We start from the raw sequence: 23,967 nt of genomic DNA, 5'->3' as shown, positions 1-23,967 counted from the left end.
TGATGAACAGTTTTATTTGAACAGTTGGGATAAAAGTCTGACTGGAGTGGATCAAAGAGCAAACACACAAAATTTCCCCAGGAGTTTTTATGTAAATAAGAACAAAGGAATAAGGTCAAAACTGAAGGAGGATGTATTAGTCCGTTTCTGCTGCTCATAAGAAAATACCTGAAACTGGGTAATTTACAAAGAAACAAAATTTATTTCTTACAGTCTTGGAGGCTGGGAAGTCTAAAGTCCCAGGAACATATCTGGTGAGGTCCTTGTACAGCGACACAGGGTGTCACCTGGTGAGAAGGGGCTGGGCAAGAGAGCCTTTTAACACTTGCTCTCCTTTTAACACCAGCAGAACCACACCAGTGACCACCCATTAGCCTATCGATGGGTTAATCCATTCCATTGATGGGAACAGTCCTCACAATCTAATCAACTCTTAAATGCCCACGTTTCAAATACCATAATCGGATTTCCCACCCTCTTAACCTTGTTATGGTGGGGATTAAGTTTTCAATGCATGTACATTTGGAGACCATTCAACCCATAGCAGAGAGTATAGCTCAAGAGTTCTTTTTAAAGGGAGCTTTTACAGCATTTGTGTACTAAGGGGAATGAACCAATAGCGAAGGAAGGATTGATGAAGCAAACAAGAGACGGGACCTCTGCAGATGGCACCTTTCTGCGATCGTGGTTACTCATTTAACGTCACATCAATTACATGTGGTGCTGTTACCATCTTCATCTACAGATGAGAAAAATGAGGCAAAGAAAGGTCAGAAACTGGTTCACAGTTACACGGTGATTAAGTGGCAGAATCAGAATGCAAATCGGGGCCTTCTGTTTCCAGCGCATGTGCTTTAACTGCTGTGCTGTCCTTCTGCAACTTTAGATTTCAATCAATTCACATTTATTGATTCCCTTAGATCTAGCAGTCACTGACCAAGGTTGAATGGTGAGAGGAAGAAAGATTGAAATCCCAGACTTATGCTTTCCTTACCCACTGTTGGAAACATCATGCCTTTGCCCTTAAAGGCAAGCTAGGGAGAAATGCTGCTGCTGCAATTTAAGTGAAACACATGAAGTCAGGGTCATTGCTAATACCTGATGCTTCCAGAACGTGTCACACCTTCAGAAACACTACGAGGTCAATTTTGTAGCACATGGGAAATAAAATTCATTCCTTGGGGTCATTCCTAAACCAAGAATTTAATTAATCTCCTCACAAACTTTTCCTGCTCTTATTTTGATCCCACAAGAGAGATTTCTGAGAAAATAGCTCAGCTTTTCCCAGTCAAAATGTATGCAGCTTGGCATTCCCTCGGACCCTGTCTACAGTAGATAAATAAATCACTTGTTGCTAAACAGAGCAATTTATTCCCCTGACATCTATGTGGCCCTCTTGGTTTATTTTAAGATATATCAACTAACTTGCCACAACTGCCATTGCTCTTAATGTGTCTGACACATCCAATTTCAATAGCTCAATGAAAATGTCATACAATAAAATAGAGAGAGGCAGACAGACAAGGTGATAAGAGTTGGTGTGTAGACACACCCTTGGAAAGCAAGCAATGAAAATGCTTGTTCAGATGGGATTCGAGAAAGGATCTTCCTACCAGCAGTTTGGGAAATTAATTAGATTACATGGAAATATCTTTTTTTATATACTCCCCTTTGAAACATTCATACTCCATGTGTTATTTTTGCTAATGGAACCTACCCACTCTCCCAATTTCACATAAAGTAATACCTGCCTGACTAGTGTCTTTAATTTTTCATCTTCATGAAAATATTTACTCAGGAATGTAGTCATGTTATTTAATAAAGAATTCCAGAATGTTCGATGTGCGGATTTCATTCTTTCATTCCACAAACAGTTATTCAGGGTTGTTATATACTAGGTGTCGTGCTAAGCATCAGGATCACAGAATCACAGTTTTGACCTCAGTGGGTCTGCAGTCTCATGGGGATCACCTCTCTCTACAGGTAAAAGTAGACAGAGGTGGTCATGTCCTAGCTCTGCTACTAATTAACCGTGTGGTAACTAAAGCAACTGATTTAGACCCAGATTCCTCATGAACTCAGTCCTTCCTAACTGAACTCAAAGTACACCGCAATTATTGCTTTTCCACCTATAAAGTTCAGGAAACTTATTCAATTACCTAATCCCTACTAGCCATTGCTGATGTCTTTACAGCGAAACAATTTGGCATTGAAAATAAGGTGTTAGTAGATCACAGTGATGATACCATTTTGCCTCAGCAATTACAGAGTCTGCTGTCATATTCATCTGGCTGCCTTGTAGATTCCCGAGGCTCAACAGGTCACAAGCATACCCACTCAGGAATTTTCTCTCCCTGTTAATGGACATCTAACCCTCCCTCCCAGATTAGAACCTTAAGAGGATCCTCAAACACTCTCCCTTCCTGACCTATTATTAGTCTAAAATCCTGGATCTCTACCTCATTTGTGCCTCTTGGGTCTGTCCATGTTTCTTCCTCAGACCAGCACTGCTCTGGTACAGGCCTTCTGTTCTCTTGGGGGTCTTTGCAACAACCCCCAGCTGAGCTGACCTTCCTGTCGATAGCTCCTTCTTCTTTAATCCATCCCTCACTCTGCCTCCGGTTGTATCCCTGCATCTCAATATGATCATGTTCTGCTTCCTGTATCAAAGCTTCTGCTGGCTCCCCGGTTGCCTCTTAGGATAATAATCTAGAACAATTTCACAGCTTAGCTCCTACTGTTTCTTCACGACGCACCAGGCACAATTGACCCCGGCCATTCCATGAAGAATGTTTCTCTCTGTGATTGCTTTCACTCTTCCTGTGACTTCAATAGCTCCCTGCCTGAGCCTTTTCCTGGGCCCCTTCTAAATTACCATTCAGTTATTCCTGTCTGTCGTTTCTTCTGTGCAATCTCTCTCACTACTTTGGACAGAGCAGCTTCTTTTGTTGAGCTCCCACAGCACCTTCTACACTTGACATGGTTATCACTACATGGTATTGAAACACATTTTGGTTTGTCTCACCCTTGAAATGTGAGCTCTTCAAGAATAGTGGTTATGTTTCATTTTTCTTTGTATTTCCAGTGCCCAGCTCAGTGCCTGCAATAGCATCTGAACCAGTCGCATGTTGGTAATAAAGGCAGGAAGAGGCAGGGCTGGTCTTCGTCACCTCCGTCCCCTCAGGCATCATCCTGGATGTTCCTGTCCTAGGAGCTGCCCAGCCTCCCTCCTGCTCCCACCTTGCCTTAAATATTAAACAACACTGTTGCTGCCTAATCACCTCAGCTCTATAACAAGATGCCATGGACTGGGAGGCTTAAACAACAGAAATTTACTTCTCACAGTTCTGGAGGCTGGAAGTCTGAGGTCAGGGTGTAGCATGGTCGGGCTCTGGTGAGGACCCTCCTCCAGGTGGCATATGGCAACTTCTCGTTGTGTCCTCACGCGATGGAAAGACAGCAGAGAGCTGCTGGGGTCCAGTTTATAAGGGCACTAATCCCACTCATGAGGCCTCCACCACTCACCTCCCAAAGGCCCCACGTCTTAACACCATCACACTGGGGGTTAAGACTTCGATGGACCAATCTGGGGAGAGAACACACATTCAGCCATAACAGCCAGAGTCCTGCCCTCCGCAAACATTATTCCTCTTGTATCTTCTATTTATCTTTCAGTGCACAGGACATGGGCTAGGATTATGGATTCTAGAACAGCTGCCTCAGTTCAAATCCTCACTTACCCGCTGTGGGACTTTTGCCAAATTGCTTAACCCTGTGCTTCTGTTTCCTCACCCTTAAACTGCAGATACTTCTATGCTTACTTCATGGGGTTGTATGAGGATTAAATGAGCTAAACATGTGAAGTTCTCGGAAGAGAACCTGACCCTTAGGCCACACGCAGGGAACATTAGGGGCTACTAGCTTTGCTGTCATGTGAATCCCTGCCGTCTCTACTCCAAGCTCCTTCCTCTGGGCTCCATAGTCTACCTCTCTTATCATACACATCACCTAGCTTCATCATTGTCTCTGTCTCTGTATCTCTCAGTAGCTAAGTTCTTTCAAGATCTGTCATGTCTTTTTATTTTAATTTCTTTACTCCTCACCTGCCACCCTCTACCTAGAATATGAAGGTTATCCAAAAAGTTTGTGGAAAAATAGAATTAAAAAATAACATGAATCTTTCCATGAACTTTTTGAAGTACACTTCTAGAGTATTAGGCACAAAGATGGCACTCAACAAATTAATTCACTTAGGAATACATCATTGACCATTAGGCAATATGATCTACTGGAGAAATGACAGATGGTCGTGGGCATCTGTGCTCCCAACAGCTCTTTTTTGACTGGGTGTGTTCTGAAGTCAGTTGTCCACTTTAAGCCCCATTCTTCATGTACAGCACACTTATTTTTAATTTTAAAAAGGGACAAATGAATAATGGACCGTTCAATTACAGAGGGGCACGGCCTTTCCACAATCAACCATCATGCTGTGTTTGTTGGCTGCCTTCATGGCTCAGCCAGCCCAAGGTGTTTAAAGAGTAAGAAGACTGTGCAGGGTGCAAGCCAAATCAGTCTCGACATGTTGTGATACAGTGCATTTATGATTTGTGTTGATCTGTGTGTGTCTGTCCATACACAACACTGATGTATTATTTTAGGCCAAGAGAAGGGACACACTATAATGTATTTGTCAAACCAACAGAACAATGCCAAAATTGTTGAGTAACATAGGCAAATTGTCATGTGTTGAGTACCCTGAAGCTGGAAAATTGGAGCCCATAATTATAAAAGGTGAGTTTAAACTGATGATAGCAATATGCTTCTCATTTAAAATCTCCTGAGCTTATGCTGTCTGTAGTTCTTTCTGTATTAGTCCGTTTCCATTGCTTATAACAAAATACTTGGAACTGGGTGATTTATAAAGAAAATGAAACTTATTCCTTACAACTTCTGAGGCTGGGAAGTCCAAAGTCCATCTGGTGGTGGCAGCAGTGACCCAGGGGTCTCACATTACAAATGGTGGAAGCAGAGAGAGCAAGAGAGAGAGAGAGAGAGAGACAGATTCTTCTCTTCTTTTAAAGCCCTCAGAACCACGCCCCTGGCCACCATTTTAATCCATTCACTACTGCACAGTCCTACAATCCAATCACCTCTTCAAGGCCCCACCTTTCAATTACCATAATAGGATTTCCCACCCTCTAAACAGGCACAGTGGGGGCTAAGTTTCTAATACATAAAATTGCGGGACACAATTCAATCTTCAGTGAGTTTTGGGGGACATAATTCAATCCACCACACTTCCTATAATCAAATTTAGATGGGGTAGTAAAAAATTCAGATGCAGAGAAGACTCTTCCAGTACCTCATCAGTTCAACATTCTGCAGCATTTCTACTGTGTGAAGGCTGACCTGAAAATTTGGCCAGGACTTGGTTCTTTAGGGCAGCTCTTGTGACACTGAGGCCGTTCCATGCTACCTTTCCAGCTGCCCTCAATCGGCGATGCTGGAGGAAGGCAGGCAGAGAGCTCCTTTGGGTAGAAGACCATCTTCCTTACTTTGTCTTTGCTCTTCTTGCTTGAGGCAGGCTCATATGCTTGGCTGGTGGCCGAGACTGCAGTGCCCAGCAAGGAATGGCTACAGAGCCGAAGTGCTGTCCTTCCATACTGACTCTAGATTCTCCTAAATTTGAGTCACATGCAGTGAATTACTTTTTATTCAATGGATGTGGAGAATCACAATGCCCAGCAAGTATTACAGGCAGATATCTTCCTATCCAGGCTCGTGACACTTTCCCTTCATTGATTATACACGCCAAGAAGCTTCTTGCTGCTCTCCCACGCCATTCTCCCTCCTGGACTGTCACATACAGGGAGTTTAGCTCTAGAGCTAGAACGAGAAGATCTGATGGAAATGGAAGGGAGAAAGGGAAAGTTAACACCAGAAGTGGTGGACTCAGAACACAGTTCTCGTATGAAAGGGGATGGCTGCGTATTTCTCAGATGCGTGTGGCCCATGTTCTGGAATTAGGGACAAACAGTTGGGGTGAGTCAAAGCTTTCTCCTAGTTTCTTACTTTAGGCTGTCCACAAACTAATTCTGAGAAGGGAAAGTCTAGCGTGTCACCCAAGAAAGAAAAGTTTCTTAATAGACTTTTTATAACTTTTGCAATGGTATTAAGTTATTTAGTTTATGTTTGATTATGGTATTTGGATTTTGTATTATATCATTAAGCACAGCATTGCTCTCTACTTGTTATCTGTTTGTGAATAGAAAGTCAGGAGGAGCTGTAGAGGGCTCTGACAGTCGACTAGCATATTTGACAGAATGCTGCACAGCCTCTTTTTGAAACTCTCTTTTGACTTCTGAAACATCGTTTCTTTTCGTTCTTTCATCAGTTCTTTGATTTTTCTTTCTTACTTGTCATTTCTGGCTTCTCGTGGTAGATTTTCTTTGGGGCTCTGACCTTAAACTTCTGCTCTAAATATCTACTTTCTGTTTGAGCATTCATTTATTCTTTTGGTCCTGTTGCCATCTATGTCTTGATGACTCTTAAATCTTTCATTTCTAGCCCTGACTTTTCTTATAGACTCCAGACCTGTATATCCAACTATCTAACAAGTATTTCTTGCTGAATGTCTCTAAAACAACTACAACTCAATATATCCAAGGATAAATGCATCTTCTACACCCCCCACCCCACCCCAGCCTCCTCCTCCAGTATCCCCTTTCTCAATGGACAGCATTGCTATTTTCCCATTCAGCAAGCAAAAGCCCAAGAATCATTCTGGATCCCTCCGTTTCTTGCTTCTCACCCAATTGAGTAGCAAGTTATGTAGATTCTTTCAAACTGCCGTATCTTGCCTGCACTGCTGCAAAATTTCCTAAATATAATAATTGCTAAATAAATGTTTGTCGAAGTAATTATATTTATAAGCATGGAGGTAGAGATTATTCATCTCAAGGTTTGTTTGATTTTTACATGAATGGCTCTATCTTATATTTATGCAGCTATGTTTTGGGGGGCTAAACTTTGCATTTCTCCCAGTAATGTTCACCAGAATACCTTTGCTCATTGCTCCAGCTGACTATTGTTACTCTGTCATCAATCATGTTAACTCTACTTTCCAACTTTATGTCATATCTACATTTCATAATTTTGCTATTTCTTTATTCCAGACATTGAAATAAATGTTGGTTGGGAAAAGGCCAAGGACAGAGAACTAACAAGAGGGCTAGGATATTTTACTCCAGTCTCACACTAAGTAAAATTGTTCATTTACATGTAAATTTGTAGAACTCCAGTGATCTTATAAAAATGTAAACAAGTTTGGAAAAATCTGTTCTTAGAAAACACTTGCTGGATTTGTCATTACGACTCATTTATTTTTTAAAAAATGCTATTATATATGATAAAAGCAATTTTGAAAATTACTAAAAGTTTAGAAAACAAATAAAAAAGAAAGATAATGTATATCCTATAGCTATTTTCCAATAAATATCATTGTAGTGTGTTCTGTTCAAGACTTTTTGAGAAGCATGTTAATTATATAGTTAAGATAAAAGTACAGATACAATTTGTGTTCACTTAAAAAATTTATCCTACCTGTTTTCCAATATTGCCTCAGTTTACATACTTCTCATAGGGTTTATAACATCCCATCTTATGCCTGAATCATAAGTCTTTAAACACATCCAAATTGTTAGACATTTGGACTATGTTCAATTTTTGAATTATAAATAACTATATGATGAATATTTTGTATATATGGATTTTTAAAACTTTTATATTTTTCTTGGATAAATCCCAGAAGCTATATATTTGGGTCGATTTTCCGGTACCTAATACATATGTCTATATTAGTCAGGTAGTCTGGGTAATGCTACAAGAACAAGTTATTGCTGACTTCCCCCCATCTCATTCATTTGACAACCAAAAAGAAAAAAAATCTTCAATTTCAATGGCTTAGCCCATGAAAGTTTATTTCTCACTCATACCAGTTCTGCTGTAGGTCTCGAAGCTCTCCAGGATAGTTTGCTTCAAAGAGGTTCCACAAGGATTTGGGTTGTTTCGCTCTTGGCTTCCATGACTGATGCGGCAGGAAGAGAACTGGAGGTTGCAGAGGGACTGCCTCAGCCTGTCAATTGTACTCACAATCCATTGGTCCGATCTAGCCATGTGTTTCCACGCAATTGCAGTGAGTGCTGGGAAGTGTCCTGTGTGTGCCCACTGAGAGCAGCAGCACCACCATTGGAGAGCATCAAGGGTGACGCCGGTGGAGTGGTTTTGTACTATGTCAATTTAGCTAAGCTGGAACTACACTTCCTAGAATTCCCTTACTCATAGGGTTACACGTTAGGTTTGACCACGTTAGGAGAAATCTTCATGAGTTGTGGAGATGGGAGTGAAGCGGCAGCCGCTAAGTTCAGAAGAACCTGCAGCTCACATCCAGATCTCCTGGCCCACCACACTGGTGTGGGGCAGTAGCCAGCCCACAGTCCTCCAGCTCACATCAGATCTCCTTCTTCGGCTCCTCTGAGTCCTGGGTCAGATGCACACACACCTCCATGGGAAGGCTGCCAGCTTGTTTGTAGAGTCACCTGCACTACGAGTTTGGAGGTGGTAAGCTAGATGCAAATTTCAGTTTGTCCTCATGGGTTCCAGCTTGCCCTTTCTCTCCCCTGCTTCACACAAAGCTTTTCTTCCTGACTTCCAGCCTCACTGACTCACAGTGACTTCAGGCCCACGACCAGATGCAGAAGCACCGGCCTTCCAGAGAGTTCTTCACCAGTTCCTCACTATAACCACATGATGTCTAATCCCTAAAACAAATCTCTCACTCCATGCTATTCATAGTGATTTTCCTTCCCTGATAAAACCCTAATTAATAGTCATACTTTTTTAAAAAATAAAGCAGGGCCTAATTTTAAGGGATTGTGGTCATACTTTTATTGAGTATGCTGCTGAGAAGACCAGAATCATAAAGAAATATTTGATCCACATTGAAAGAGAAAAGGGAATAGCTTATGGTATACAGAAAGCCGGATACAACTGTTCAAAGTGAAGACAAATGTAAAAACAAAACGAAAAGCACAGTTACTAGAGCAGGCAGCAGCCACATAGGAAACGTTTTCCTGTGCAAATAGGTCCAAGAGCAGGGGGCTTTGGAAGGAGGCTGCAGTGAACTGCAGAGGAAATCTGCACCTGCACCCGTATTTCCACAGCTGCAAATAGGGCAACTCTACCTAGAGTCGATTTTACCCCAAGGACCAGAGTTAAAAAGGAACAGGCTAATCTAGAGGAAAAGCCACATTAGAACAGTAAAAGTCAGAATTTTCTATTCAATTGAGTCAAGCTGAGTTTAGCAACCAATCTCTGTTACTATAAATGTTCTACCTGCATAAAGTTTGGTACCTGTGTTTCTTTGCCATGTGACTCCCTGTGCTGTGTCAGCACCTCTGCTGTCCGGGAGGGACACAATCAAGACTAAAGTACACAGACTGCTGGCCCGGGGCTGTTCTCTGAAGACCAGGCCTTCCCAAGACTTCCTCGAAGCACCCTGGATGACCAGTCAAAGGCTGGGTGACTGGCCGACTTCTATCACACTCCCCCCGCACGTACACACTACCCTCCGTGCCGGCTACTCTCACTGGAAGAGGAACTCACTGTCTAAATTCCCTCCCCCAACCTTTCTTTCCTCTGATTCCAAACAAAACAATTCTTGCCACACTGCTTCAAGGAACTGTGGCAACTGGAAAATACCCATATGAGCAAAGAATTCTATTTATAGATTTGCATGTGATTCGTGCCACCCAGGTTGACTTCAGCTGTCCCATGCTTAGTTCTCTCCTGAGGGGAATGATCATTTGACGCAGTGGGTGTAAAGAACCAGGACATCCTGGACCAAGTGGCCTGTGCCCACTGAGCTCACACTGAGCATCAGACACAATGTAGATATCCCAATAGGTGTTGGTAAATTGGGGACCTGGCGAACTCTCAATAAACCCTGGGCACATTGGTCCCCCTGGATTAGCTCATCGGTGTGGTTCAAGTCACCAAGATTTTTGTCCCTCTTGTCTCACTATGCAAAATAGCAATAATAATACCTTTTCATACCAATAGAGATATAACTCAGAAACATGGCAAGAAATGAATGAAGCACTTAAAGTATAACACACAAAAAAGTTATACAAATCCAATTTTATTAATATTAACTTATAAATTATCTGGCCTTGACATATTATATTAGAATTATGTTTTCTGAGGCAAATACAGTAATCCCTTATTGCAGGGGGAAAAAATCTACTTGGTGTTATGAGAAGTACTAGCATGATAATATCATACATTTTTCAAGTCTGTGGAAACACTCCAGTTCAGAGATGGGTACCTGGATCTGTTTTCTGATTTTTCAATTTCACATGATTTCTCAATTTTAGCTCTCTGCTTAATTTTGGCATTATGTGTCTTCTTCTACTAAGTGAGATAGCTTTATCAATGATTATTTCAGAGACAGCCGCAAATGAGTGACTAGAGGGCCTCAGCTGGCCTCAGGCATTTTCTAAAAACTGGAATTCACTGTCAAAATTTGAAAATAGTTTACCAAAGCCTCCCTACTCCGTGCATATGCGCCTCACAATTTCACGCTTTTCAGTTAGTTGCCTGGCTCCTGTAGGCATGAGTTTGTGCTCCCTCTGTCTGGCATCGGGTCATGTATGCCAGCATGCTGGAATGTGTCTGTGGGTCAGAACATGCCGATTTGTTATTCTGTATAGTTTTAGGAACAGCTATAGGGATACACCATCTTATAGTTGCTCTTCCACAAGCACTGTTCTCTGTATGTTTCAGGGTTGTTTCTTGAGTCTGCGTATGCCTGTGCAATGTTTACTTACTTATGTCCAATCTGCTGGGTCCCTGAAGGGTGAGCCCTTTTCTTCCTATTATCTAACGTTTACTCCTTCTTTTCCCTAACGACAGCGTGCTGGAATCCACCTTCCCTCACCAACTCCCCAGCCTCTCCACTCACTCTCTTCCGGGGTGCTGGGGCTGGGGGTGACCCATACCGCATTACTCTTTGTAATAAAACAGCAATAAAGTAAAGAGAGCAGCCAAAACATTCTGTAAGCTTAGAATACGGGAATAAGCATGCAATTAATTATGACTTGAATGAAACAGCTTCCTGATATTATCAACAATCTACTAACAACTGCATCCTCTTTACCAACAGAAAAATGTCAATATGAGAGGAAATAAGCTCTTTTTTGTTATTTCTGGTGGCTGGCCTGTACAGGGATCAAACTCTGGACCTTGGTCTAATCAGCACCATGCTCTAACCAACTGAGCTAACTGGCCAATCTTTTTCTAAGTTAACTTTTTTAACGGGTAGAAAATATGATAAATCTTTGCATGCATACAATTTATTTATTAACATTATAGTCCTATATGATATAGTATTTTCTCATCTAAAAATGATATTTTAATTCAGAAAATATATTTGCATTAAACTCTTGAGCCTCAGAAGGGCGCACTTAGGGGACCAAAACCCTTTTGAAATTAAAAAAATATTCAGCAGAAACTGATACTTTTAAACCAATATGGATTTTAATAACTAAATATTTTCAAAAATCTCCCTTAACCTCAAAGTCAAAATGATTGTATTTATTTTAATATCACTATATAAATATGAGAATGTTAATTGATACTCACCTAGGTCAAATATTCCAGTTGCATTAACAAACATTATATACAACATTATATAATTTATATAAACATTATATAAATGGCAAATTTCTCCATTATTATCTTGTCCATCATGAGTTTAATGTCCTGGAAAGTGCCTTTTTTGCTTGCTTATGTTTGTTTATTTTGCTTTATAATCTCTAAGCATTTAGGCAGGAAAGAAAGTGGTATTAAAAACCCAACTGAGAAATATTTAAATTTTGATGAAGTAAGTGTCCTGTTAGTTGCAATCCCTTTTGAATACTTCCCATAGGATAAAACATGCTGTGAAACAGTGAGCTGCCACTACACAATGGTTGGAGACTTTAAGTCGCTTCCAGATAACAGTTAAATACCCAATGGCTTATTCCCTATAAAATGAACTATCACAGTGTCAGAAAAGACTAGACAGTTCATCATTAGAAAGATAGGTTGCTAACATCTGTACAAATTAATTTCTTCTCTTGACCTTTAGTTCGGACATCCAAATATTTTATTTTGTGCTGAAATTGAGACAGGTTCCTATATTGGAAGAGCTCAATATTCACCACCTTCCTCTTCTTTTCCTTATCCACAAAAGTCTGCCTGATTAAAATGTCTTAAAGTATACTTTTAACCTAATACTGTTAATAGCAATGATGATCTTGGACTTTAAAAATGGCTGCTTTGTTTACTTTTACTGTTAAAGCCATTTTAAAAACGTGATACAGTTTAAAGTTTTAATACAGAACTAAGGGTAATTGAGTGACAGCTAAATTTCTCATATATTTATTGAATGTCTATAGCTTCAAAATTCTGCACTGCATGCAGATACATATATCAGAATTTCTTAGTATCTTTGCATCATAGAGTTAGGGTTTTTCAGCTACTGGTCAGGAAAATAATTTCACAGCAGAGGGAGAAATTCTTACTTTGGGGTGGTTCTGGGTGGTACCAGTAGATTCAGTTCAAAAATTTGTTGCTCTGGGTTCCAACAGCTTTGTTCTAAGTCTACATTTTAACAGTGTGTGTAATAAAGATTGATTCAGACTTCCCTTTATATGCTACACAGACCATGATTTGGGATTTTTAAGAACCAATAGCTTAAACTATATTAGAAGGACCCAAAAGCTTTAAAACTTGTCATAGCAAACCCTATCTGGACCTTCAATCTGGTGGTAATACCTGAGACTTTAAAGGCTCTGGAGGCATTTTTTTGTTCTTGTGGGACAGAAGCCAGAGGTCAACTTGCAAACATTTCCCAGTCTAGTGTAACATGCCTTCGCTCTTGTCACCCACAGTTTTCCTAACACTTTCATTATCCATATTTTGCTTTAATATTCCAAATGTATAGTCTCTAAAAATAATCTAATCATGTCAGGTTATTTTCTCCCTTGACAAATTCTGATTCCAGGATTTAACATGAAAAATAATTTGGGTTAGAGATTATTGTCTTTCTACATTTTGAAAAGCCCTTATGATAGAGTTTTAAATATGCAATTGAAATGCTGCATTTTCTTGAGTATTCAATAAATTTCTTGGATGTTTTCCCCTAACTACAGGAACAGCATAAATAAAAACACTCAGTTCTTTAAGCAGTTAGTTAAACACAGCAAACATGAATCAGAGCTTTTCCTCCATGTTTATAAAAGGCAATGCCACCGTCATACATTTCTCAATATTTCCTGTCACCTCTAAGTGTTTTCATTTGTTAATGTCTATATATGTTAATAGAATACATATGTTCTCAAAAAATTCTTCCCTGAGGCAAATTGTTGGCTTTTTCTTCCCCAAACGTTTTAAAATCTTAGCCTATATATGACTTGAAACATGTTTTTAACAAGTTATAGGAAAGTTTCCTTTTGCACTCCACATTGACAGAGCCTGTCTCAATCCCAGAGAAAGTAATCACATTCCAGTTATGTTGTCAGTGTGAGGGGCAGACGCTCCAAAGCACTGAGTTTCTAGAGCTGCAAATGCACTGTGTCTCATGTTATAAATGAGGAAATTGCCCTGTGACAGCTATGGTTTGGAAGTATTAACATTTTTCTCTTCCCCTCTCTCATTTTTAATCTTTTCAGTTCATTTTCCTTAGTGAAATTTAGCCACCAAGGTATGACTTCTTGAATCACTGATCTATAGGCCACAATGAAAAGAAATAAATTCCAAGCAACACCAACAGAGGCTGTAGTCAGCACTGAAGACAAAACTGACTGCAGTCGATTTGGCAGAAGGTAGTTCTCAGCCGCAAATCCCCTTCCACCCTGCCTCTCCCTACTCTCTAAGTCTTTCGAGCAAGTTCCTTCACGTTGCTAAGAATGTGTGATGTGTGCTTTCTAGCGGCTGCCTTCTCATCCATGAAAACACAGTTAGAAATTGTTCTTGGAGCTAACCCACCCAGCATCTTGGCACTTGGTTGTTTTGAACTTTTCAACAATAGGCACTGTTCACGCCCCTCCATCTCAGTTCTTTATTCAGTGATCAGGCAGGACACTGATGAAAGGCTAGTCACGGCTTCCCCCCATGGTATCAGTGTGGTGGCATGTGATGATTCACGTGGGGTGTGTTTGATCCGAGGAAGCCCAGTCTCTGTTTATTCTTCCTTTGTTCTGTCATCTGGGGGAAAAGACAGACAGCGTGTTCAGCTGATTTTCTTAGAGCTGATGGGCCACAACAGTTGTGGGGTAATAAAATAGTTCCCAAGCACCTACTGTCCGGCATCATATAGAATATGCTTGTCAATAAAAGGGAATTTATTTTTTAAGTGAATTTCTATAAACAGAGAAAAAGAGAAAAGCCCTCTCCGTGGTGAGGAAGCAGACACCATGGTTCTTTTAAAAGAGATCTTGCTCTTCACATCCTTGTCACCATTAGCACAATCATTTTAATTGCTCCAGGGTTACTGTTGATATTTTTACGGATGCTAACAATTTTATATGATAAAGGAGGTGATTATAGCATTGAAGTGACAGATACGAATGATAAGTTTAGTAATTGCTATCATGGCAGGAAATATGATCTTCTATCAAAAAATGCAAAGAGCTCTTTGTATTTTGGCATTTTCTCCTTCTTTCCCCTTCCTTAGAAGAAGTGTCACACAAGGGCAAGCAAGGCGGGATAAGTGGAAGTACCTGCTTGCTGAAATGTGGTTCTCCAGCACAATGGAAGGGTATTTTTTGGAGTCTACAGTCCTCTGTGGGTAACGATCCTGTTCCCAGGAGTCCCCGGGTCACCCCTCCCTCAGTGGCGACTATTCCACCCACCCAACGCTATCTCCATCTCCCTGAGCGCACTGACCTGCTCCTTGAGCTCCGCCAGCTGCCCCGACAGCTGCTTGACCAGACTCATGGTCGATTCCAACTTTTCCTGAAGGTTCCGAATCTCGTTTTGCTCACTGTCACCTTCATTGCTAACGAGGGACATGGCTCGCATCCGAGGAAACCAGTCCAAATTCTTCTCCTAAAAGCAAATAAATGTGCAGGAACAAGGGAATAAGTATGGAAAGGAGTGTGAAGTCCTATAAAGAATGTTCATAGCTGTTCATATTATTAACATTTAAATCAACGTCTCTCAGCACTCAGCCCAAAAGGTGCTCTCTCTGGCTAGGCGTGGGGAGGGGCGGAGGGTGGGAACGCAGGGGGGTTGGACATTGGTTTTCATGGGCTGGGGGAAGATCTCAAATATGGAACAAACTTCCTAAGGGCTCTCAGGGAGGTCCCGGGGGAAGCATTTAGAACAGCACATGAGCCCTGCGGGCAGACTGTGAATGCTGATGAATGATGGGGGGTCTGGAGGCTGGGAGAGCAGATCCAAATGTGGGTGGGTACAACATAGGCATGAGCTGTTTCTCCTTCCTCCTGGCACAGAAGACATAGGGTGACGGAATAGGAGGGTGGTAAGAGAAATATTTCAGTTCCAGCCACCCACTCTGGTTTACCTCCCACTTCCGCAGCAGAGACTCCCCACCAGCTCTGCCGCCTCTGCGGTCCACTCAGGCAAGAGGGGAGCAGGAGGGCACGGCCCTAGGTTACTCTGTCTGCTCCCTTTGGAAACATTTTATTACAGCAGGGTGAGGCTATAGAGTTAGACTTCCCCAAAGTTAGACTTCCGTTTTTCTTGGCAGACTGAGTGTAGGTGTGGGGTGTGGGTGTCGTGTGTGTGTGTGTGTGCGCGTGTATATGCGTTTCCCCTCCATTGTGGTAGGGACAGACAGATACCCAGCTCTCTTAAAAACTCTGCCTGATTGCCTAACATCAAAGAATCACTGTGCATTATTTATATTACATTTTTCAATCCTCAAAGAATCTTTGCAAAGTAAATCATATTGTCACCATTTTACAGATAAGGAAACAAGAGGCTTCAACTGTTTAATTCCCCATGTCATGTCAATGGCAGAGCTGGCATTTGAAGGCTTTCCACCATTGATTGGATGTGCCAGTCTTTATCTCAACCCACCCACCTGGTTCTCTAATCACCTTCTCCCAACATCCCTAGCAGTGAGCTTCCTGCTAAGATTCTTTCCATTCCAGAAAAGCCCACTGAAGTGGCCACAACCCCCTCTGCCTGGGGGACCCCTAGAACGAGAATTCTCAGAGCACTTTCCTTCCCTGCATTAGAGGGGAAAGGCCCAATCTGTGTATCTCTGGACTGCAGTCTCAGTCTTACTTGCTCTTGGGCTGGATTTTTGTTGTTGCTAGTCAGGGAATAACAAGTTCTTTACAGTTTCCTGCCCACAATGGCAGTGAAAAGGGCTGATACAGGTTTAAAGAGAAAATATACTGAAGAGTTCTGAACTGCATTTAAACAGCTGTAGCTAATTAGCATTTCAAAGGAGAACAGTAACTTACTCTGAAGTGCAGAGTGACAGATTCATTCATCCAATCAATTCTTCAACATCTATTGTCAGATATTTAGAGGGAAAAGTCAGATAAAATTGTGTCTTTTCTCAAAGAACTTGTGGCTTAAGCCAGCCCTCCACAAAGAATGGACTGCACACTGTCTACATTAAAATGCCTGGGGTTGCTCGTTAAAACTGCAGATTCCAACCCCGCCACCTCTTACCAGGCAGGAACCTCAGGGGAGGTGCATGATCCTATGTCACTAAAGTGTAAGAACTGTGGTCTACAGAGACAGACACCTCAGACACCTACCATTGGGGGCAGTGGCAGGGTAGGGAGATGGAGCAAAGGGGAAAAAGCTGTTGTGGGGAAAGGGCCGAGGAAACCGAATAGGGACCCACTAAACGCTTGCAGTGTAGGACAGATGGTCCAACTGCGTGAGAGACCAGCAGCAAAGACCATTGTTCACCAACAGCCCAGGTGGACGTGCAGATAAGGCACAGAGCTGGACTAGTGCAGGATGCTGTGTCTTCCTGGAGTGGGCATCAGAAAGATGAAAGTGCAGGGAAGCTGCGAATGTCAGCGAGGCATTGGGCGGAGTAAGGAACATTAATGTGTGGACCGGTAGGAGAGATGAAGAACAGGCTTGTGCTAAATGCTCTGTAAGCACGTAAATCCTTTCAGTGATCCAATGAAATTTGGTTCTATTGCCCACCTGGCACCTATATTGTCTACCGTATTATCTATTATCTGAATTTTACAAATGAAGAAACTGAGGCTAGCAAGTGGATTAGCTCAGATCTGTACGTAGCAAGGTCTGTTGACAAGACAGGAGACTACGGACAGAAAATAGAACAATGAAATTTAAAATTCTGAAGGGAGAGCAACTTCAGGAAATGAAAACTCTGTGGCGAGAGTGGCTTAAATCTGGCAAAAGTCAATATTGCTGACCTTGGGGAGTTAGTGTTTCATGAGGACGGGCGGGGGAGATGAAGAATTTCTGGAAACGATGGTGGTGATGGTTGCAGAACAATGTGAATGTACTTAGGGCCACAAAAATGTACACTTTGATGATTAAAGTGGTAAATTTTATGTTATACTGTATATATTTTACCATTAAAAAAAAATCACAGAATTTGCCAAGGCTAATCTTTTGGATGAATTGTGCAGAAAGCTCCTGAGTCACCCCAAAGGAGATCAGTAGTTGGATGAGGGGCTGTGGGCAGCCAGAGGCCAAAATCTGTGAAGAATGTACAAGAGTGAACAGGAGGTATTGGGGGACAGTGAAGGAAAAGACTAGAAAAAAATGCATTTCTATGAAAGATTGAAGGTGTGATGATTTCTTGGTGACAGGGAGCCCAGAGTTTGCCGACCCTCTTCTAGGACCCATAATATAGAGGGACTGGGAAAATAGCTGCCACCGGAGGGCTAAAAGAAGAGGGGCTTGCTATGGTTTGTATTTTGTCCCCTCCAAAACTCATGCTGAAATTTAATTGGCATTGTAAGAGTATTAAGAAGTGGTAACTATAAGACATGATTAGGCCATGAGGGCTTCACCTCCATGGGTGGGATTGGTGCCATGTAAAAGGGCAAGTTCGGCCCCCTCTTGCCCTCTCTCACCTTCTTGCCTTTGCCATGTGATCATGTGATGATGCAGCAAGAAGGCCCTTGCAAGATGCTGGCACCTTGATCTTGGATTGTCCAGCTTCCAGAACCATGAGCCAATACATTTCTGTTCAGTATTAATTACCCAGTCTCAGGTATTTTCTGTTAGAGCAGCATAAAATGGACTAAGACAGGGCTCCTCTTGGGAGAATCAAGAGGGCAGCATTCTGGGAGAGGAGAGCTAGTCTATATATATATTCCAGAATGGTGCTGGAGCAGAAGAATTTGGGGGCATCAGGTGACTGGGCTTGGGTGAGAAGGTACCAGGTGACATGCTGATACCCAACACGAGGAATGGTGAAAACATCAACTTTCAGAGTTTCCAAAAGAAACAGAGGCAAAATGTTGTTCTAATACTCAGCAGACTTACTCTGCCAAAGAAAGCATAGGTGAAAGTTTGTGAAACTGCCTCCAAAGAATTGCTATTGCAGGCACCCCAGCGGCCAGGGTCAGTCACGTCCAAGGCTCTTGCTTTTCAGGAAACAATGGTAACTCTCAGTGGACCATGACCGGAGCCATTTGGGCCACGGGACTCTCTTTCCTGACACTCTCTTTCTTCATTTGTTCTTTGTCTACCCGCTCACTTAATAATTCTTACTTGTGTTTCCTGTGTCTGTGCTAGGCACAGGGAAAACAACAGAGAGCAAAACCCAGCACAAGTCTCGTGCCCGTGGAATTTATAGCCTATAGGTGGACAGTAGGATTTCCATCAAAGGATGACAGAAACAGTGACAAGCTGTGTGTAAGTGCTGGGTAGAAAGCTACACAGTCCTGTTGTCTTCTCTCTTAGTCCCTATAAATCATCCTCTCTTCTAACCCTCTTGGTTTCTCTAATCCTCCTTGCTTTCGCTTGTACCCATCTCTGCTTGTTTCTCAGCCTTTTCTACTTTTCTTCTTGTTTCATTTCTCCCTTCCCTTGTAAATCAACTGACCATAATCTGAAATGAAAATATAATGTGTAATTAAAAATTTTTTCAATATTAGGGCCGACCCGTGGCTCACTCGGGAGAGTGCGGCGCTGGGAGCGCGGTGACGCTCCAGCCGCGGGTTCGGATCCTATATAGGGATGGCCGGTGCGCTCACTGGCTGAGCGCGGGAGGGTTGCGATCCCCTTACCGGTCACAGAAAAAAAAAAAAAAAAAGAAGAAGAAAAAAATTTTTTTCAATATTAAATAATGTTTTATGGGTTCTTTTCTTAATTTTGAAGGGGCCAGAGTTGAATGTTATACATCTCTCACTACAGTGAAAAAAATAACCAACTTAAATTGGTTGTTTTTATCCTCTTTTTTTTTTCAAATAAAGGAGGCTTCAAAAAATCCGTTCCTCAATTGATTTTTCTTCAGCATTAGTGAAGAAAGTACATTCTTTTCACCAAAATTAACTCAGATACGGTAGTGCTCTTAGAATGCTGTATATGCTATTCCACTGAAAGTAACTCTCGATTAAACACCCAGAAGTTCCTGTCTCTGCTCTAATGGCTTCCATGCAAGGCTCATCTGAGCAAGGTAAGGAGAGAGGTGACTTTAGCGTACACCAGAACGACGGGACAGACACACAAAGCAGTTACTAGTTCGCAGGACACCACTTGGCTGGTAGTGTGCTCGCATCTAGAAAAGCTGTTTGATTTCATCTGTTATTTTTCAGTTTACTCATATAGGCTACGTACATCTTGTGATCAAGAAGATGATTATTAGATTCCCATGTTGACTTTGGTTAGTCAACGTGAAATCATTTCCTTATTTCACCAGGAATGAAAATATTTGACCACCGGGTAGTATAAAGACAGGGAAGTTGTGGATTAACTGTTAGACTTTGAGGCTACAATGTATGAACCTAGTAGCTTAGTGAGCGGAAATTCGGTGTTTCTTAAGGTTTCTATGATGCAAAGCTCAGAAGTAGACAAGATATGTCTCTGAGAAGTCCCTTTAGGACACACAGAGCGTACCAACCATAACCCTCTTGAATCCCTAAATTCTAAAAATAATGTATTTTTCTGGATAACTAGAAGATCAATAGATAGAAGTGTAAAATCTTTCAAATAGTCTTTTCAACAGTCCGATTAATTTGACTTATTAAATTTTGTAGTTTTTTAATAAAACGATTATGTTGTCAGTGTCAGTCAAAGATCAGGTGTGCTGTGTTTTCATGTTTGTTTCTTAAATATGGTACCTATTTATGGGAAAGAGACAATGTGGTATAATGGAAAGAGCACAGATCTAGGTGTTAGGATACCTGAGTGCTGGTTTTAGCTTAGCCAAAAACTAGCCATGCTGTGTAAAGGGGAAAAAGCCTTAATCTGAATCCCAGGTTCTTCATCTGTAAAACCAGAATGTTACCCTAGGTAGTGTCTATGACTCTTCTAGCTCGTCATTCTGTGACCTATGAATGCAAGGAAAGCTTTAAATATCAAATTGCTGAGAAGCTTGAGCTTACCAAGTGAGCCAACAGAAACACAGCATTAAGGCTAGAAGCAACCTTGAAACCATATGTTTCAAACCCAGCACATTGCAAATGCCTAGCCTAAAACCTAGAAAGTTTTGGTTTCCTTGAGGTCTCACAACATGATAACAGCACAGGTCCCTGCCCTTGATTTCTAATTTTGGACAAATTCTTCCACATTACATAGTGGGATGGCTGTTACATAATCTATCTCTGTTGATACCTAATTGACCACAGGCTCCAGAAAACATAAAGAGTGTAATCATTTTTCTCCACATCAGACTGAGATTAAGAAGTAATGAGATTGATTGCTGTGAGCCAAACACTGGAGAAATTGTCTTGTGTCTTTTTAGCTCTACTGGGTACACATTAAATGCTTACTGTAGGTGTGCTGAAGAGAAAGCAAGCACTGTAGTTCTTCACTGTAACAGATCACACTTGTTGGCTGCCTATCAAGTGTCAGCCACTTTAATTATGCTATGACCAATACCCACAACAATTCCATCAGGTAGGAACTGTTGCTGTCCCATTTTACAGGTGGCAACACTGAGGCAAAAAGAGGATTAGTTACTTGCCCAAGGTCATATGCGTGGTGGAAGTGGCTAAGCCAGGCCTTGGCCCTTACCCTGTTCAAATGAACATTTGCTCTACTTTCACTGCATTGAACTACTCTCTAGTCTAATGGACACGTCAATGTTTGCCAAAGAAAACACTGAGTCTCCAAACAGAGACTACTAGAACTTGAACACCCTAGATTACTTCTCCTGGGGTATTCTAAAGGGTTACTTACTGATGTCAGAAACACAAACCCCAGGCATCGTATCACAGATCCATGAGCAGGTACCAGTGGAAATGCATCAATGCTTGCTGCTCGCTGCTAATTTGCAGAATGCTCTAAAATACTGCTAATGAGGGGCAACACATTGAATGTACTGTGTATTGTAATGGAACACCAATAAGCCATTAAAGATGTACCTTCACCTCTGCTTCCAGACTTTCTGGCTATGCTTAGAATATACTGTCATGAGACCATTTCCTAAGGTTTTTCTTGGTTACCAGCCTCTTCGAAGCCTATTTTTATGCTGCATTTCTCCATTCTAAAATTCATTTGAAATGCCTCCTAGGCAGAAGAGTATAACCTTTTCCCCAAAGCCTCAGCATGACTTACTGTATTCCTCTCTTTGCACTTTTGGTCTGAACATGTCAGCAGAAACGGCTCTAAAAAGGAACACTAGCAATGCAATGACTACCTGCTTACTGGAAGGCCCCTGAGGGGAAGACCCCACTCCTTTTTTCCTGGAACTTCAGACCTAGGAAAATAACCTGGAACAAGAATTCCTTCTGAAATCACAGTAATTGTTTAAGGGGGAGTGATTCATGTACCCCATCCCAGTCGCTGCTCAATTTCAGTAGGGGTGTGGTGGGCTTCTCATCCTTACGCCAACATGGTGGCCTTCAGGGCAAGGTAGGCATTATCTGAAAAAACTGAGGGATATCAACCACACTGCATTCCCAGCCCAGCTCCTAGTGATCACTCCCCCTCACCTGTATGTGACAAGTACTGCTGGAGATGGGCACCAAAAAGGCTCGTTGTCACAGGGGCTCAGAGGCAGGACCTGGGTTCATGAGGAAGAAAGGATGCGCTGGGAAAGATACTCTTGTTTGATAAACATGAAGGACTGCAGGTGACAGAGGAAGGATCCAGCTGTGTTTGTTGAAAGTAAAACACTATTCCTAGATTGACAAATACATGAAAACCCTGGCAACTCATTCTAAAAAGGAAGAGGGAAGAAGAGTAAACTTGTTCCATTAGAAAAGTCACATGTTACAGGACTCAGGATTAACTTCCAGCCCTTTTAACTCTATCTTCCTTCCCTTCCTCCCTGTTTATTCTGTGTCTGCATCTCCCTGTATCTTCCTTCTGCAACTGGTAGGTTCCTGCAAATGTGGTGGATTATAAAACTGGTGTGGGTTGAGAAATTTTAAATGTGTTAGTTATCCAAAGAAAATCTGTATTGAAAGATTTTGCAAAGCAATGAATCCCTTTAGAGTGTCATCACCATACCTTGAAATATTTTTAAAATCTAAATGCTCAAAGATCAAGTTTATGTTATGTACGTGAAAGTGGTATGAACATTATAAAACACTATGCGACTGTAAAGTATCTGTGGACAGCTGAGGCAACCTGCACAGTGGCTGGAGCCCTTTCCTTAAGCAGGGTGTGGCACCACCTTCAGTGTGCTGATGGGAAGGAGAAGCTGGCCTGGGAGACTCCAAGGGCCAAGGCCTATTTAATCCAGTCTCTGCTCCCAAAGGCAAAGGGAAAAACAGGTCCAGTGAAAGTGTTGATGAAGGAGGAGAGTGTGGGGATGAGAATGACTTAACAAGACTATTGATCTCACCAGAGCTCAGGTTTAGAATCAAAAAGTTATAGCTGGAGGAGACTGAGAGATTATCTGGTTCTCCAGCCCCCTGGCTTTATGTGCAGCACAGCCATGGTGGGAGGGGGCACAACCAGATCCCATAAAAAGTTTGCTGGAGGACAGGACTGCCCACCGCCACGTTATGTCTGACCCTGCAGGCCCCCTGGTTGTAGGGAGCCCGACTGAAGCAGGTGAGTGCGGAACTTGCTTTGGTTTAAATGTCTGTCCCCTCTTAAACTCATGTTGAAATTTGATTGCCATTATCACAATATTAAGAGGTGGGACCTTTAAGAGGTGATTAGGCCATGTGGGCATAGTAAATGGATTAATGCTGTGATCGCAGCAACGGGTTCATAATCGAGGGAGTGGGTTCTTTATAAAAGGGGGAGTTAGGGCCCCTTTTACACTCTCTTACCCTCTCTTTGCCCTTCCACCCCATTATGACACAGCAAGAAGGCTCTCACCAGATGTGAGCCCCTCAGTCTCGGACTTCCCAGTTTCCAGAACCGTGAGCCAATCGATTTCCATTCATGTCCCTTCCTGTTTGTGTTTTTCTCTTCCTGTCTATTATTAACTTCACCAAATCTATATTTTTCTCCTTGGGACTTTAACGCTTTCTTATCTTATTATTTATTAATTTCCATATCTTAATCTGTTATTATCTCTTGGCCTCTCTATGAAAAGAACATAGATACTTGTTTTCTTCTGCAAATAATTTGAAGTAGGAGCATTTGCAAGTCTCGCTAGGATAGAAAAAAAACGGAGATTTCTTTATGGTAAGATTGGGGCAAAGCATTTTGAAGAGTATTGAATACTCAAGTGGGCATTTGTCCAACATTTGGCTGCCCAGAATCTGAAGCTCCTTCCTGTGTTGAAGGAAACCATCACTATGGGGTCTTGGTGGTAGGCTG

The 23,967-nt window shown here is 41.8% G+C and overlaps 1 protein-coding gene across 1 annotated transcript in view; it reads right to left on the bottom strand.

Annotated features, from left to right (window-relative positions):
• Window positions 1-11,789: 11,789 nt before the first annotated feature.
• ITPR2 (inositol 1,4,5-trisphosphate receptor type 2) overlaps window positions 11,790-23,967 on the bottom strand; it is a 487,108-nt gene continuing 474,930 nt past the window's right edge. Inside the window, exons 56-57 of the mRNA XM_063115575.1 lie at window positions 14,989-15,150; window positions 11,790-14,307 (exon numbers count right to left, since the gene is read on the bottom strand). Coding sequence (XP_062971645.1) covers window positions 14,221-14,307; window positions 14,989-15,150 — 249 coding nt within the window. The 3' untranslated portion in view covers window positions 11,790-14,220. The remainder of the gene's footprint in view (window positions 14,308-14,988; window positions 15,151-23,967) is intronic.

The sequence above is a fragment of the Cynocephalus volans genome, chromosome 12, assembly GCF_027409185.1.
Source record: "Cynocephalus volans isolate mCynVol1 chromosome 12, mCynVol1.pri, whole genome shotgun sequence".
Lineage (NCBI taxonomy): Eukaryota > Metazoa > Chordata > Mammalia > Dermoptera > Cynocephalidae > Cynocephalus > Cynocephalus volans.
Note: the sequence above shows the minus strand (reverse complement) of the source record. Positions and strands in the feature narration are given on the sequence as shown.